The following is an 18,392-nucleotide window of genomic DNA, read 5'->3' as shown; positions in this document are numbered from 1 at the left end:
GATGGGCTCTGCCGGCGATGGCGGCGTGTGCGCGCTGTGGCGCCGGGCCGAGGGCCCTGAGGAGCGGCGGCTGCTGGAGCTCTTCTCCTACGGGCTGATGGCGCTGGGCGCCGTCTCCTCCCTGCTGCTCCGCTTCATCCCTATGCCCTACGGCCGGTACTCCTCGCGGCGCTTCGGCTGGCTGCTGCCCGCCCGCCCCGCCTGGGTGCTGCAGGAGCTGCCCTCGCTCCTCGTCCCGCTCGGGCTCGCCGCCTGCGGCGGGGCGGTCGCGGCCGCCCGGCCCAACCGCGTCCTGCTGGGCTGCTTCCTCCTGCACTACGCGCACAGGTGCGGCGGCGGGCGGGCGGCGCTGCCCGCGGGCACCGGCGGGGCTGGGGCGGATGGCGGGGGCTCCCTGCGTGCTTGGGGTAGGAGAAGGGGTCGGTCTTCATAGAGATACCTGGCTGCTGCTTCCTGACTGAAGGGGTTGAGGTTCTTTTAATTAGCGTTTGTTATTTAATGTAATAGTTACTGATGTCTCTTCTGCTTCGCTGCACTGCGATGTGCCCTGTGTTGTTACGGCAGCCCGGCGAATTGCCGTGGCCATGCGGTGCCGGCTGCCTTGTGCGCGCTGTGCGCTGCGATGCTCCGGCGATGCTCTTGGCGCTCCCTAAGCGCCCCGCTCCATCCCTGTGCTGCTCCTGCTGCTGTGCCTCCCGCTTCAGCAGTGGATTGAGCAGGCTGTCTTAAGGTCACTGTGTTACAACCAGGAAAGTTCAGCACCTTGTTCTGATATAATCTTGATGTTGCTAAACAATAGCTATTTTCTAATTATATTGTTCAACATTGTCTTTCAACATAGCGTTCGTTGCAGGAGTTGGACTGGATGAGCCTTGTATGTTTCCTCCAGCTCAGTGTATTCAATGATTCATTAAAATACTGGCAAAGCTGGGTCAGAGTGCCCTATGTTGCCAGGTAGTCAAGAGTATTCAGGCATTTTGTAAAAATACTGGGAGAAGGCAGCTTAGTCGGAGCCCAGGTGCAATCGTGCTGTTCTCTTCAAGTTATGGACAGTAGCTACTTGTCGTACTCCACGAGTAAATTTGCCGCCAAGACAGGAGGGTTAGGTTTGTCAGGTTTATTTTAAGCCCCTTGTGTGGCTGATATGTTATTTTCTGGTACTTATTGAGAGAAGCTCTTGCTTTTGACCACGTGTGTTCCACAGCCTTGTTGTGGGGAGGTATATGACATATGGTTGGCCTGGAGGCTGCCTTTGAAAACCTGCAATTGTGTCTTTGCTCCCCCTTTTTCTATTCTTAAGTGTAAAGACATTAGTTTGTACATGGGATCTCAACTCATTCTTGATGTCTGGGAATAACTAGGAATGTGAGGAAATGATTTGTACAAAAAGGTGAGCTGTGCTGCAATTTCTTTTTTTCCACTTGCTTGTTGCTATTGCCAAACCCAAGGGACTCTTGTGAAGGTAAGTGTAGACTGGAAGAGACCTCTGTTATCTAGTTCTGTTTCTTGTGGCATTGCATGCTTTAAATAATCCTGTAGTGAATTTATTACTCTTTCTTGAAAGCTGTTAGGGTTGGACTTCCTTTGGAAAGGTTATTTTGAAGCAGTTGTCCTTGGGTAGGTGGAAAACACATGAAGAATGCTCAGGCTTCAGTGATCCTGCTTCTGTATCATTATAGATCATAATTAAATCAATAGACAATTGGGAGTTGGCTAGTACCACAAGAAAGAGCACAAGAGTATTCACCTGTTCTTCTTGTTTGGAGCTAGTTTGCTTACTTGCATAATCCCCCAGGAAAAGCAATCAAGATTCCTTTCCCAAATGGGATGGCAATTGAAGGTTTGTCACATCTTTAGAGGTGTCATAGAGTAGACCAAGACTGTCAAGGTGAAGCAATTAATGTTTTGGCTTACAGGATGGGGAGGAAACTGAGGTCAATTAGGTTAATTTAAAGGGGATTGACTTTCCCCCTGGAAATACTGGGGGAATTTAGTGGAGGGGTCTTGTTTCCTAGCTCATCTCAGAAAGCTTGATGATACAACTGAGGGTTTAGGGACAAAAATGGACTGTACTTAATATCAGTTGTCTTTATGCTGCTCACCAAAGTGATTGCTTTGGATGCAAAGTTCAAAATTTCTGCCATACAGTAGAGAGGACTGGTTTTGTAATTCCAACTAGGCAAAAAAAAAAAAAAAAAAAAAGTTTTAGATATTAAAGCAAGTGCAGCTATCCTTTCAGACACCAAGGGCTGGTGCTGAGAGTTTGTAAAGTAGGGTAGTGTGGACAATGTTTGGACTTCAAAACTATCATTTTTGTGGTTAATACAATAAATTTGCTTTTATTTGTTCGCTATAGGGCACTCATCTTTCCCCTTCTGATCCGAGAAGGAAAACCAACGCCGTTTTTCACTTTTGTGTTAGCGCTTCTGTTCTGTGCTTTCAACGGGTACTTGCAGGGCCGAAGCTTAACCACCTATGCAACTTACCCTCCAGGCTGGCTGGGTGGCTCATGCTTCATTACAGGTGAGTTAAATCATGCCATGAGAACATCAGGTGTCATTTGCCTCTGTCTTCATAGCTCCTAATTTTTTATTGTGATTTTATGGTATCTTCAATGCCATTTTAGAAGTCTTCTCATAATTTTCTCATTGGTGTAGCTGGAGGCCTTTTAACCTTTTTTAGCCTTTGAACTGACACTACTTTCTGCAGTGCTAGATGATCTGATTGTCGTCTTTACTCTCTAACAACTAAGTAAATCCAAGTTAGGTTTTTTTTTTTCATGTGGAAGCTTGAAGCCCTACATGGAACCAGCAGCATGCAAGTTTAGAAAAAGCAAAGCTTTTCTGTCTAACATGTAGATTAAACTAAAGTAACAAAATCATGGAGTAAAAAAATCTAGCAAGGGTAGCTTCTAACTACTGTTCATAATGCCATGGCAAATGCTGCAAGTCCTTGGTGTCAGGATATCTACATTGGATACACACACAGGCACCAATCCAGCTGCCCTTGTAATTGGGGGGTGGCTTTGTCAAATGACAAAACTGGCCACACAAGGAAGGGGTGGAGGGGTTGATCATTCACTCCCGGTTGGGAAGTGAGGTTACATTTATACTTGAAGGATATGATTAAAAGACTAAGGTATTTAGTGACAAAGTAATTTATTTATTCAATTTTTTTGTTTCCTAGACATCTACTTTTGCCTGCTGTCAAAATGATAGTACAATTTCCTAATGAAATCTTTATAGGAAGATCATTTTCATCTAAAGATAAACCACAATGTTTTGCCTCATCAGTCAAAGGCAGACTAGTGGGCTGTGTAACCTCTCACTGTGGAACCCTTTTATATAGTTTGTCTGTTTTGTGGACCACAATAACTTATATCTACAGCAGTAATTGATTTGGAGCAGGAATATGGTTTTGATGTGATTTCTTCATGGTTTCTCTGGACTGTGTGTTGGTTTAGTTCAGAGTAGTGAACTTGTGTGTTTTCAGAGAAACAGGAATGTTCTGCTTCAAATGCAGAACCATGAGCTTGCAAACCAAGAACGTCATAATCTTTCAGCACGAACCTTACACCTGAATGCCAATTAAGAGCTTGTGAATTTACCAAGAGAGGTGGTGAAACTCTGAAGTGGTGGCTGCTATAAACAGGACACCAACACCTCTTGTGTCCTTTCCTAATCTGTCTGCACTTTTAGTTGGAAACTTCTTTCTTCCTTTGCTTGCTTTAGTTTCTTCAAATCCTTTGCAGTATGCCATGTCTCTTCTTACCCCTTTAAGTCCCTATTCAACTACTTCCTTTGAATGTTCATGGCTAACTCTTTTGTGCATCAAAACACACTTCTTTAGTAGCAGTTCTGCAAAGCAGAACAGCACCTGTAACTTACAAGGTGCAGGTTACAGAACATCAGCTCCTCAACTGTTACATGAAGCTTTTTATCTGGCCACCAGGCAACTAAGCACGTGTGTCACCTCTGCTCTCATTGCACATCAAACCTGAGGAGCGTGTATGTGTTGTCCATATCTGGGTATAATCTTGTAGACAAGGGATGTGGTTTCCAGTGTCTCTCCTAATATGCATAGATATCTGGATGCTCCAGATGATTGTGTCTTGTTAGGAAGACTAATCACAGAATCTGAGATGAGGCACTGGTTAACCTCAAAACACAGACCTTATCCATTCCTTATCAGCAGGGAATGCTGCCTTCAAGGGAAGATAACATAGGTAACATGTTGCCAAGGGATAAAAATAATGGATTCCAATCCTAAATTCCTTTTGATTTATCCCACCCTCATGGCAACATAAGGATGCAGAGTGTGACAACAATCTCAGTTTCTGTGAAAGGCTGTAATAAATGGCTAAACCATTTTGCTGAATGATTAAATGGCCCGTTAATTCCTTCACAGTTGTATTCCTTTTATGGCACAGAAATCTGTTGGGGAAATTCTGATGTGCTATCAGTAACATAGTCAAAGGAGAGTGAGGCTAAGATGTGTCCCTCTGGGAAGATTAAAAATGGCTGTTTCCTTCAGTGTGTAAAATCTTAGCATATTTTTCTATGTCAAAGTTAGGGAAACGTATACGTTACATCTGCATATATATGCACGTACATACATTTATATAAGTCTAGCAACATAAGAATAAACTTCATTTTTCAAGTCCCATTTCCTGTCTAGGGAGCTGTTGATACTGTGAGCTCTGCTGATTCAAGAGCACAGTGTGGGGCTGGGACTGTGCAGAATGTCACCAGAGCTGTTTATGCTGCTTACATTACTACTGCTTTGAGACAATATTCCTAACGTGCTGTTGGACTCTAGTTTGTTTTCTGAACAAACACAGTGCACTAAATATAGTATTTTCAATATTTCTCTTCAGGTTTTTTAGGATGGTTGATTGGCATGGCCATCAATATTCATTCTGATCGTATTCTCAGAAATCTGAGAAAACCAGGGGAAACTGGTTACAAGATACCAAGAGGTAAGTAAAATGGTAAAGAAATTAATACAACATAAAGAAGTATCTCTCATATAAGAAGAGGTGGAGAGGGCTTAGACTTTTCAGACTGGAGAAGAGAAGGCTCAGGGAAATCTTACCAAAGTTTATATATTATGAAGAAAAGAGAACCAGGCTCTCCTTAGTGGTGCCTATTGACAGGACCAGAGGCAGTGGACACAAAATTCAAGCACATAAAATTATATCTGAATTTTTTTTTTTTTTTTTGGCTGGGAGGATGGTCAAACACACAGGTGTGGAGAAGGTTGCTCAGAGAGATTGAAGGGAGACTCGAAACCACACTGGGCATAGTCCTGGACAACCTGTTCTGGCTGATGTTGCTTCAACAGTGCTGGTTGAACAAGATTATCTCAAGAGATCCCTTCCAATCTAAAATGATTCTGTGTGAGAATAGTCTTCTAAAGCTTGGTGTATTTTAGAGGAGATAGTAATTTATGATATAAGAGGCAACTGGAAATAGCATTTTGTTTTCTACCACGGGAAGTGATTTTATAGTTTGGGAAACATTTTTTCCCCCTGAAGGTAAATATTAGAAGGAATCTGTTTCATTATATCACTTGGCTTGTGCAAATCTTTGGGTTTCTTGACCAACATTGGCTATATTTTTAAAAAGGGGTAAAAATGTAACAGCATTGCTCAACTTTTCAGAGAATCAGCAGGTGGGTGGAGAAGAAAGACCTAAATTATTCACTCAGTGTGGGGGCAGCAGGGGAATGAAGAAAGTTCTCAGCATGTGACCCATCTCATGTCCAATATTAGAGGGAGGTACCTGAAGTAATTGGACAACAGCAACAATTTTGAAAAGGGAGACACAGGGAAAGGAGGACAGAAATGCAAATGAATTTGGCATTGTAAATTCTGGCCTTCGGGGGAAAATGGAGAATATGAAAGGCTTTCTTATGGAGCCTATATTGAGGTGTTAAGGTTTATTATCACTTTTAGAAACAGGCACTCTTCTGGTTACATTACACTCACTGAGAGCAGAAAGATAATATCTCTGAATTCTGTTATCTCACTACATTTTTTTTCATAGTTGTTGCTTTTTCTTGGTTGTTAATTTTTTTTAAATAAAACTGTAAGAACTAAGATATATAAGGTAGACTGTTATTTTTCACCAAAAGGTGAAAATAATTATAATTTTAATAGATGTAAATGGAAGTGCTCATGTGAAAAATTAATATGAACATACTATACTGTGTTCAGTGTACAAAAAGGATCTGAAGGAAATACGGTATTTGCTGTAAGATCAGGAGTAGCTGGTCTTTTTGATGTTGCTTATCCAGTTTAAGTGCTAGAATTTCACTTTTCTTTTGTCACAAAGGTAGTGTAATTAGAGAGCAAGGTCAAAACATGTTCTTTATTACATTTGCCAAATACTTGTTTGTTTAGTCCCACTGGTAAAGCACATACTGAGATGTTATCCATTTGTACACCAACTTGAGAATTAGGGTGAAATTCTTGATTTATAAAATTCCCAGCAGCTGAGTACCAATTGTTTATGCACAATTGTCTATACAATTGATTTAACACAGACTGCCAAATTTTCAGAGTGTAGAGGCTGAAACAGCAGATCTGATGAGGAATGGGAACAAAAGTGCAATAACTCCAAGTTAGAGAACAAATTGGGAACTTTACTTCATAGTAATAGTGTTGTTCATAATTAATAGCATTGTTAATTATTAACTTATATTCTAAAGTACTTAAAGAAATTAAATTGTAGGCTAAGTAACCCTATGAGTATTTTCTGGGGCTCAAGGGGAGCATGTTTTCTATTTCTACGTATTTTAAAAAAGTTTTAGGGTGTGATGAAAGAACATGTCATTAAGTAATTATTCACAAAGGCATGTACTTGCTTCTGATGCTAGTAAATCTGCTTTTCTTTCTTTATTTAAAGAGGAAAAGTAGAGCTACAAAAGGGTCTGTCTTAGAATGAGGTCTGAAGTGTTCCTTCATGGTGCAGCTTGAACTGAAAAATGCTGTCTCCACTGCCTTTAAAAATCAAATAGAGACATTGGTGATATAGCTCCTACTTGGTGTACAGAAAAGGTAACATTGAACATCCTGACTAAGGTATTTTGAACTAACTCTGTCCTGCTTTCAGGAGGAATGTTTGAGTATGTCAGCGGAGCCAACTTTTTTGGAGAGATCCTGGAATGGTTTGGGTTTGCCCTTGCCTGCTGCACCATTGAAAGCTTTGCATTTGCCTTGTGCACTCTCTTCATCCTGAGTTCAAGGGCAAGACAACACCACAAGTAAGTGTTCCTGCCTTGTCAGTTCTGTTGTCTCTATGCCACACTGCATTTCCATTTCACAAATTATGCCTCATCCTACAGGGATGTTGCAGAGCAAGTCTTGTGAAAGAGAATGTCGCTGTAGGGTAGAATATGATAAAGAATACTCTGAGAAAACTAAGTACTGCAAAATTTCAGCAGAATAGTATAGAACATAAACACAGTACAACAAGGGGGTCAAAATAATGTTTAAATGAAGATAGTTCATCCTGGATCTGTAAAAATTATAGGCAAGTTTAGCAATATTGTCTTAATTAAATCAAATACCATCCCTTCTCAAACTTGTTTCTCTGATATATAAATTTTTTAAAATCACCCAAGCTGTCTTTAACAGGCACACTTCATAGTCATGTCTGTATCATATTGTCTATAATCAATTGTATGGACATTATGAAAACAGTTCTGATAGATGACATTTAATGAACTTTCTGCTCTAAACATTCTGACTGTTCATGTACTGTATTTATAGTGTGGCTTTCCCGCTAACAAGAAGGACCCTAGTTTGGGGAGACTTGTTTCCTGAAAGGATTCTTGTTAAGGAATAGCATGCTTAAATGAATTTGAACATTTTAATTTTATTTTGGATATTTTCAGCTTCCTGCTTTGGTTCTCATGTTGAAACTTAATGGCATAAAAGGAAATAAACATGAATTTAAGGAGAAAATGGGTTGATAAAAAATACTGACCATCTGTGAGGGCAGCCATGTCTATGTCTAATGGAGTACTAAAAACCTCCAAAAAGAGGTTTTCCTGTTCCTTGTTTGTAGGATGTTTGGGTCTGTCATACCCTCCCAGTGAACAAGTTTCTTCCACTATCTAACCTGAGCCTTCCAAACCTGTTGCCTTTGACCGTCTCTTCCTGTTTTATCACCTGCTATTAGTGAGCAGAGTTGCAGAGTATCAAATGCAGAGTTGGGAGGAGCATTTGAAGGTAGTCCAGTCAACTGGTGTGTGGCAAACCACAAGGCTCTGCCCAGTTGCCCAGGGCTCATCCAATTGACTTCTGAGTGTCTCCTCCTTGTCAGATGAAGCAAGGACGGGTTCTCCTGCCTCTCCCTGTGTATTACCTTCTTCAGGCTCAAATTCCATGGTTGGTTTCCATCAATCTTAAGCCTTGATGGTACTCCTTCAGAACATCAAGAAAAGCTAAATGTTGTTAAAGGAAGTTTTTTACACTAAAGGAAAAATGCATGAAAATGGAACAGGGGTACAGGAAAAAAATCCCCAAGCAACTAAAAATAGGAAATCTGTGTAAGTGCAGAAACATGTTAGTGTAGTTTGTTTGTTTTAAAAACTTAAAATAAATGACTGAAATGGGTAAACAGGGTAATAATTGTATTGCCTAGATGCAGGTTGCACCTATCATGCTTTGCATGTTTTGTTCTGTTTATTCCAGCTTTGATCTTGCAGTTGGTTAGCTATTGATATTATGAATATCTGCACTTTTGAGGAGCCCAGGTGAACTTAGTTCTTTTATTTCAGAGAAACAGAATAAATATTCAAAAATAGGAGTAAACATGCTTCTTATGAAAGGTGAAAACACAAATACCTGATAGGGCTTTGCAATTTTTAATTGTCCGGATTTGAAAATAGTGATGGTCTTTGAGGGGTGTTAGCAATAAGGCAAGTGCAATGTTCATCATGTTCAGTTTGTTTACCCAAATTCTAACTGAAGCCAAAGATGCTTCTATGCAGAATGGGACTCTCCTTCCAGTGTGTGAAGTTCCCATTTTGAAAGAATGGGTTTTCCCTTCCCTGACATATCTCACCACATCTGTTGGTTTGATTTCCTATTGCTGGCACATGTAACTTAGTTTTGTCATATTTAGTGATTAGATATCATTAGGATGAGTGCAGTAAATGCCATTTTTCTATCCAGAGTAGGTTATAAAGGCTTTTTTTTTTGTAGACAAAAACATGTATGGATTAAATTAAACACATTGTACAATTCTTTCATTTCCTCAGCAGTGTTTTGAAGACTCAATACTCATCAGATTTTTCTTTGTTTTTCAGATGGTACCTTGAGAAATTTGAAGACTATCCAAAGGACAGAAAAATTGTCATCCCATTTTTGTACTGAGCCGTGCTTTTAACACTTTGACATGGATGCTTTTAGAAACAGCCAGCATTTTACAGATGCTGGCAGGTTAGCAACACACTCAGATCATCACTGTGGCAAAGCCTTTCCATCAGTGCTGCTATTATTTACTGCTTTTTCCTCTTAATGGTAACCCAGAAATCTGATGGACAGGGTGAATAGGAACAGAAATGGTTTTCCAGCAGTGAAGCACCTTCATAAATACATTAGGCAATGAGTCTGAATTGGCATCATGGGAAGTACTGTGCATGACTTCTGATGCTTCTTTTTCTGCCTGTGAGGGCTTCTGCCCTTTCCACTCAATGTAGCCAAGCTGTCCTGAGGATTGTGCTGTGAGCTCAGCTGCCCTCACTGCAGTCTGGATGGTGTGTTCTGCCTACATACACAAATAGGGTTGGTTTTATTTTTTTTCCTTACCTTACTAAGCCATTAAATTCCCCCTACCTGCATTTCCAGAAGAGCTGGTGATGTAGACCAAAGAATTAGATGAATACAGTTGCTTTTAGATGAGAGGCAGTGTTTTTCCTTCTCTTTGCACCCTTACAAATATAGGGGCACTGCACAGACAATATCTAATAATATTTACATAAAAGTTGGACTGCTAATAGATTGTCATCTACCTCTTAAACTGATAGCTATCTCAATATGCAATATGTGTCTTCTCACTCTAAACTGGTTTTGGAAGTCTACTTAGGGTACTTAGGCCAATCTAGCATTGTTAACAATTGTGTAATGTTTTCTAACTTAATTTATAAAAAAACCTTGATATTTAAAAAAAAATTTCTTACTATGCTGTTTTAAAAAAATCAAGTGTCTTCCTTCTTCTGTTGCTAACATTCTAGATTATTTTATATTCTAAAATTCTGGAGCCCTGTCTCTGTTCTCATCCCCCAACCTTTTACTCACAAAGGACTCCAGATGGTTTCAAGAACATGATGGGATCCCAAGCATACAGATTTTCAAGTTTTGTGTCTTTTGCATGATTGTAATAATAGTCTTTTTTTTTTTTTTTTTTTTTTTTTTTGTAAAAACAAACCCAAAACAACTCAAGGGAAAACTAAAAAAAAAAAGGCAATCCGACAAAGCCCCGGAGTGAAAGTGAACAACCAAATTCTAATAATTAAAAAAATTTAAAAAACAAGCAAATGAACACTAACTAAAAAATCTTTCCACAAAACTCTGCTGCTAATATAATTTGAAAATAAATGGAATTTGAACTTTTGCCAAGTGTCATCTGCTCTGTTTGCACTTCTGTGTTGGGTTATGTTCTTCAAAATAAATTAGTAACATAATTTTGCCAGATGCTAAGTTCTCCAGTAGGGTATTGCAGTAAGATTTGTTTTGATGAGCAGCAAAAATGCTCGCTGGAGAGAGAGGATGGTGAAGAGTTTGATTTACTCCTCAACGCTAAAATGGAGTATTTGACAATGAAAGTTCAATAGTTCACTTAAAGCATATTCTGAAGATAATTTTAGAATCTTAGGATATCTCTAAATCTTGTCATCTCTGCAGCATTTTTTAAGATCTTCTTGTCTAAATCATCCACCTATCAAAATCTCTTTTAGTGGAAAAAAATATAGGATTCAAAAACTGCTATCTACCTTATGTAGTTTATTGTGAATTAATATCTTTTTTGGGTTTGTGTGGCCAGATTTTGGTGATGGGTGCTACAGGGGTGACTTCTGTAAGAAGCTGCTAGAAGCTTCCCCCCTGTCTGGCAGAGTCAATGCCAGCTTATCCTGGGGCCAGCCTGCTCCTGACCAAGGCTGAGCCCATCATGAAAGACAGTAATGTCTTTTTAATAACATATTTAAGAAAGAAAAAAATATGTTCTTGGGCAGAGCGCCATCTGGGCAGATACCAAGTGGAGGAGTGGGAGGAGGCACTTCAGGTGTTGGGGCTGAGATTCCCCTGCTGGAGCTGTGCCCCTGCAGGCCATGGAGCACCATGGGGATGCAGAGACCCACCTGCAGCCTGTGCAGGATCCTCATGCCGGAGCAGGTGCCTGCCTGAGATGAGGCTGAGAAGCCATGGGAAGCCTGTGCTGGAGGAGGGTTGTGACAGGGATGTTTGGAGAGAGGAGCCCATTCTAGGGCAGGTTTCATGGTGGGACTTGTGACCCTGTGGAGAACTCATACTGGAGCAGCTGTGCATGAACCGCTGCACCTTGTGGAAGAGCAATCCACATTGGAGCAGTTCATGGAGAGCTGTTGCCCACGGGATGGACTCAGATGGGAGAAGTTCATAGAGAACAATCTCCCATGGGAGGGACCCCATGTTGGAGCAGGGGAAGGCCTCCTCTCCTTGAAGAGCAGGAGAAACCACAGGTGATGAACTGATCATAGCCCCCATTCCCTGTCTCTCTGAACCTCCCTGGAAGAGGAGGTAGAGCTTGGGAAGAAAAGTGGAGGGAAGGTGTTTTTAAGATGCATTTTACTTTTCATTATCCTGCTCTGTTTTTGTTAATAATAAATTCAGTTAATATCCCCAATTTGAGTCTCTTTTGTCTGTGGCAATATTTGATGCTTGATCTCTCTGGTAGTTATCTCACCCCATGAAGCTTAGGCTTTGGTTTCTTCTCCCTATCCATTTGTGGAGAGGAGTGACAGAGTGGCTTTGGTGGACACCTGGAATTTGGCCAGGGTCAACCCACCAAAATATCTTACATCTTCAGGGATATTTGTTTAAAAATCACTGGTCAACCTACCAGTAAAATATCACCTTTCTGCAGCACTTTAGACTCTAATCTAACACTATCTTTTTTTGCCTTTTTTGAAAAGGCAAATGTTCTTTTAATACTAAACAGTGAAAGGTCAATGTTTATTACATCTCTATATTCAAGAGCTGTAGCTCTCTAGTCAGTAGTCTTCTATCATAGTTTCCAGAAAATTTGAACAGATGTCTTGATTTTGCTCTGCTACTATGCTAATAAATATTTATCTTGCCTAAAAGTTCAGTTGGTTTGCCCACGTTATGTTAATTTATGGTTTGCCTACAGTGGGATAGGATCTCAAGTGTGATAGTCTGATAGCTTATCCCTGTTCTCTCTCTCATTACAGAAAAGGAAAAGCTGAGGTCTGTGGGCTGTGAATGTCAGCATGTTTAGAAATGTTAGTTTATTGGATTAATAAGAAAAATCCCAAACCCAAGCCAGACGGTTTTGTTCTTTATGTGATTATATTTTACATTCTCATTATACTTCTAAAGCCTTCCCCAAGTAAAGTACAGATTTTATTTGAGGCAGTTCTTAGAGGGCAGGTCTTATGAGGAGCAGCTGAAAGAGCTGGGACTGTTTAGCCTGGAGAAAAGGGGGCTCAGGGGGAATTTTACTACTCTCTACAACTGCCTGAAAGGAAGTTGTAGCGAGGTGGGAGTTCATCTCTTCTCCAGGTAACCAGTGATAGCATGAGAGGAAATGGCCTCATGTTGTGCCAGGGGAGGTTTAGATTGGCTGTTATGAAAAATTTCTTCACTGAAAGGGTTGTCAAGCCCTGGAACAAGCTGCCTGGGGAATGGTGGAGTCACAATCCTTGTAGGTATGCATGTAGTTTTGGCACTGAGGGAGATGGTTTAGTGATGTACTTGGGAGTGCTGGGTTAAAGGTGGGACTCAATTAACTCTGAGGTCTTTTCCAACCTAAACGACTCTATGATTCCCACATTTCAAGACCCAGGTACATTGGTGAAAGCATATGATCAACTTGGTCAAATGCTAGAATTGTCCTTTGTTTAAACAATATCCCACTCATTTGCCATCATTTGTAATCCCTTTCCTTTTCAGCAGCTCTGACAGATTTTTCTGTTGGAAAATATCTAACACTGAAACATTTTTCTCAAAATATGTAATGTGAAAATGAACTCTGTTCTGCGCATTCCAGGGGGAGAAAACATGCATACTTGCTATTGGGTACATATGTAGTATTTTTAATAGAGATGCTTCTAGTCAGATTGATACATCTTTCCCCCAAATCCCTTACTAATAAAACATGATTTGCGGTGTCTTGCTTGAATACTTTTTTTTTCCTGTTAGTAATCCCCGCTCTAACTTGTGGAGATTGACCAAGGCTTTTGTACCAACAATTTTATTATCCCAGCTGAGATCTTGGGGAGTGTAAAAACAAGATTGATTAGAATGACCTAGATGCATGTGTGAACTTGATGAGATGCACTCAGAGCAGTTATTAAGAGTCACAAGGTAAATTTCTCTAGTGATACATTCTTAGTTATGTAAAACAAAAGTATGTAGCTGAAATGTTCTACACTTGCAGTTAGAGCAAAGATTAACACAAGCATAGGTTGCTCACTTGGGTTCCTCTCCTGCTGTTTTTTTCACTTCAAAAAACTGTAGCACTTGCTGTTTCAACTCTTTTTATCAAGATTCACCCAAATGACTTGTACAAACTTGAATTCTTCCAGCAGACAGGAAATCCTGAGTGCCTAACACAGTTTTTACATCTTTTTTGTGATTGAAATATATTAATAACTTTGGTATGAGACTGTTCCAGTCTGTTTTATGCTCCTCAGTTTTAGCAATAACAGTTGCAGCTGTCAGGGCAGCCTTTCATACACAGATCCATTTCGTGAGGAAAGCAGATCTCAAGTTAAAATTGCACCACTTTTTGCAGTGATGCAACGTATTTATCACCATCTATGTGCTCATGTGCCCACACAAAAATATGTGTAAGCAAGCAATTAAATTTCTGTTGCAGGACAATTGAACGGCAAAGCCTTAACCAAGGTTTGCTTCTGAAAGAATTGCACAACTGAAGCTTGCTCTCGAACTTCTTAAAACAACATGTTTTGTACATCTCTTGCTTGATTTACCATGTCTGCTTAAAAATCAAAGCTAATACATGATGCATTGTTGTGTACAAGGGGGTAGTGGAAGTAATAGGTTATTTGTTCACAGAGATGAAAGAAAACCTAACAATTGGTATCCTTTGGTGTAATGTTTCCCTGGAGATGATGCCTTACCAATGTGCTAGGAGTGTCTCAGTGGTGTTATTTGTCCCTGCTCCCTCTTGTTTTGGAAATATCTGTCCAGTTTCCGAGAGGACAGGGTGGCTGGATCCAAAGAGCTAGCAAAGCCACATGTTCCAGCTGCTCTGGGAGGGAGCACTCCATTTCTCTTGGGCTATTGAAAGGGAAAACCACTGCAAATTTAGTTATAAAATTGGTGAGCAGTCCAAGAGGCTTCCACTTATGTCCCCACTCCACATGTTGTTTTTGCTGCAGAAGACCAAAAGGCACACATTCTGCAGAGCCAGGGTCCTGCTAATGTGCAAGGAAGCCCTGTGACAAAGCAGCCCAGTGCAATAGTGTAGATTTGTAGGATTTTAATGTTTTTCAAAGGCAAGTATGTTTCCTCTTTCATTCTCTGCCTGTCTCTTTGAAAAATGGTGATGGCATCACCATCAGGATGGAACAGGAGAACTGAATTGGAAATCCCAAATAGTACTGTGAAACTGCTCAAGTGTTAAAGGACAGTCATCAGGATATACTGGAATTAGTAACCAGAGAGGAAAATAGTCCTTTTTACACTTCAAATAATCTTTGCAGGTTTTACTAGATCTCAGAAATAAAAAGTATCAGATTAAACATAATATTTAGTCTGAAACAGTGCAGTATATGATAATTACCGATAGAATAAAGTAATACTAGGAAGAGTAGTTTGGAAAATACAAGTAGCTATGCAGACAGCATACAGCAGTATAATGTTATGAATAGAAAGCTAAATGACCAAGAAGAAAAGCGCTATTTTCATAAGCAAAAAGGGAACACTGCTCTAGTGCGGAGTCCTCCTTGGGCTGCAGGTGGATCTCTGCTCCATTATGGACTTCCATGGGCTGCGGGGGCACAGCTGCCTCCCCATGGCTGCAAGGGAATCTCAGCTCTGGCACCTGGAGCACCCCCCACCCCTCCTTCCTTGCGTGCCTTGGTGTCTGCATAGCTGCTCCTCTCACTCCTCTCTCCACTTGCAGGTTTTTTTGCCCCTTTTTAGCTGTTATCCCAGCAATGCCACCACCATCACTGCTGAGTTCTGCCTTGGCCAGTGACAGGTCTGTATTGGAGCTGGCTGGTATTGGTTCTGCTGGACACGGGAGAAGCTCCTGGCAGCTTCTCACAAAAGCCACCCCTGTAGCCCCTTTATTACCAAAACCTTGTCGTGCAAGCCAAATAAAACATCTGAATTTATAAAAGTCCAAAATAAAACGCTAACATGGCATTTGTAGGAAAAGTCTTTTGTTAATAACTTTAAGTGGTTTTCCTAAAATGAAATTGCCATACAATGTAGACATTCCAGACTTCAATGAATAATATGCTGTAATTACTACTCTTTAAATGGTTACTATTAAAAGTAAAAAAGCCCCGAGTAATTGTACTTTGTTTCCTAATTCTTCATAGTAGATGAATCGTCATTGCAACAGCTTTTAATTTCAATTCAAAGCAGACAAAACAATCTCCTTTGCAGATCCAACCCCATCTGCTACTGTGGCTAAACCTCTGAGATCTTCTTGAATGTTCTTGTTTCTGCATCAGTTCAAAAAGATAAATTGCTAGTAACACTGCCAATGACAAGCCGTGCTTTATTTTTCATCGAGTAATACTGTCATCTTCTGCCACTTTGTGTCTTCATTAACACTAGGCTAATTAGAAACATGAAATGATTATCTAACATTTTCTAACATATAAAATCCAGTCTAACACTCTTCTCAATTGTCTTATTGTGGCGCTGCACAGATGTGGGCTTACTGGGTACCTATTGCATCATAGTTTCCAGTCCCCTCTAAGCACTGCCTAGAGCAGAAATTGTTACTCACAGCAGCAAATTCAAAGACAGTCCTCTCCTCCAGCTCAGGGACCCTGGAAGCAGACAAGAATGCACCCCAAACAAGCATGAATAAATTACCAGCAGAGGTCTGCACCAGCCATCTGTGTCTGTTTTGCACAACATGTAGAACAACAAGGAGTGATAAACTTCCTGCTCATGATCCTCTTTCCCTTCCAGCCCCCAGCACGGCAGCCCTCAGTAAAAGGCACCATCATCTACAGAGTTACTGATAGCTAAACCTTGCCAGCACTTAGTGCATAGACCCTCCTTTGGTGTCACAGCACTCAGCCAAGCAAGCCAAGAAAGATGGAAACCCACCCAGAGCATTTTTTAATTCAGCCTTTCAGAGGCTTACAACTTTTGTTTGGGCTTGGAAGTTTTTTGTCCGTTTCTGGGAAATATGTCAATACAAATGCACAAAGTCCAGCAGCTGGGCTCAGGCACCCAGTCTGCCCAGCAGCTGCCCCTGGATCTCAGTCACGGGCACTTGGAGGCACCAGCCCACGCAGGCATGGGGACACAGCTTGAATCCACCCTTGACTGTGCTCAGACATGGACAGCATCCAGCAAGAGGTCCTGTGTCCTCAACCTCCACAGCTGACACCACTTGGAAATGCAAAATTCTGAGAGCAAAATTCTAAATATATCAGCTCCATCCTGGCTTCTGGTATATTTAGTCTGTTCTTGCCTCAGATTTTCACTAAAAGCCTTCAGTTAAAACAAACAAACAATAAACAACATCAGGGGGAAAAAAGTCCATTAAATTATTTATTCATGTAACATTGTTTCACACACAGTGAATTTATGGACTATCTCATGAACTGATAATCAGAGGGGTTCCTGGAGAGTTTCCTGTGGAGAAAAGATTGCCTACTCAGAGCAAAGTTTTATTTCGGGGTGGGGTTTTTTTATGTTTTGGGTTTTTTTGGTTGGGCTTTTTCTGGGGTTTTTGGTTTTTCTTTTAATAATATCAAAACTCTTTATCATAGAATTGTTTGTGTTTGTGCTGGTGAATTTTTGCAAAGCACTGTTTACAGAAGGAACAGAAAGGGAAATGCTGGTACTGACCAGAAAAGTTGAGTTCTACATTTATTAGCTGTTTTCAACTTAAATATGTTCTAAAGTAGGTGACTGTAGCATAAGATGTAGGGGAAAAGCATGGCTCTATTGTTTATAGAGACTGCTTTCCATAACACCATATTTTTCAGCCTAGGAACACACGTCTCCAAAGGCATTTTAAACAACAGCGTTTGAATGGGCTTTCATTTTAAGTAAATCAGTTTTCTGAAAGTCTCTCCAGTAAGGATTTGGAATGGATACTCATGAAGACTACAGGTAATTTTCATTTCCAGGGACAAGGCCCCTTATCTTTGTTACCCTCTGTACAGATTCTTCCAGAGAAACATACTGCCTCTTCCTACTCTTTGTCCAACAGCAAGGCCAGCTGTTTGGCAGCAAGGCTGGGCATTCAGCCAGAGCTCTACTTGATCTAGAAAAGGTTTTATCTTTCCTAATGTATACTGTAAATATTTTGTTCGAGCAGATCCAATTTGAAACTTTCCAGGATGATAGATGAGATCTGCCCTGAGACATCACAGACCATTTTTCCTTCCTTGTGGGTAACTGTAGATGTAATTCCTGTGAGGTCAAAACATTTTGTCCGTGATTCTTGTTGGTTTCCATGTGGCCCAAATGAGAGAGTTCAAACTGAATGAGAGAGTTTGAATCAGGCCCAGCTAAGAATTATGCCATGCAGTAAAAATGTCCAGAAATTGTTCTTTGTAGCTGTGTACAAGCTGAGGCAGGGCTGTCTATCCTATATGGTATAATCAAGGTCAAACCACTTCCACCTTGTCTCCCAGCCCTATGCCAGAGCCATTGCTAGTAGGAACAGATGGTTTCCAGGCCAGCATCAGGCAAGAGAATCTTATTGCAAAACCAAATAGTGTGTGGTTAACCGTAACATGTCCTCACCAAGAAACATACCACACTCTGGGCGGGTCTTGGAAAGGATTTCACTTGTCACAAGGATTCTGAAAGAAGAAAACAGCAGGAAGAAATACAAGGCAAAAGGTGAAAAAGGCAGCTTCCACATCTTCAGGACAGATCCTTGTATGTTGCCCTGCCTATCCATAACAGATCGGGTTCAAGGGAAGAC

The 18,392-nt window shown here is 40.7% G+C and overlaps 1 protein-coding gene across 1 annotated transcript; it reads left to right on the top strand.

Annotated features, from left to right (window-relative positions):
• The first annotated feature begins 1 nt into the window (after position 1).
• On the top strand, positions 2–10,368 carry SRD5A1 (steroid 5 alpha-reductase 1). Its single transcript, XM_058814339.1, has 5 exons — positions 2–327; positions 2,357–2,523; positions 4,877–4,978; positions 7,116–7,266; positions 9,319–10,368. Exons 1-5 carry the CDS (start codon positions 2–4, stop codon positions 9,383–9,385), a joined length of 813 nt encoding a protein of 270 aa, XP_058670322.1. The 3' UTR covers positions 9,386–10,368.
• The last annotated feature ends 8,024 nt before the right edge of the window (positions 10,369–18,392 follow it).

Source organism: Ammospiza caudacuta, chromosome 1 (genome assembly GCF_027887145.1).
Source record: "Ammospiza caudacuta isolate bAmmCau1 chromosome 1, bAmmCau1.pri, whole genome shotgun sequence".
Classification (NCBI taxonomy): domain Eukaryota; kingdom Metazoa; phylum Chordata; class Aves; order Passeriformes; family Passerellidae; genus Ammospiza; species Ammospiza caudacuta.
The sequence above is the reverse complement of the archived record's forward strand: the minus strand, read 5'-3'. Positions and strand labels throughout refer to the sequence as shown.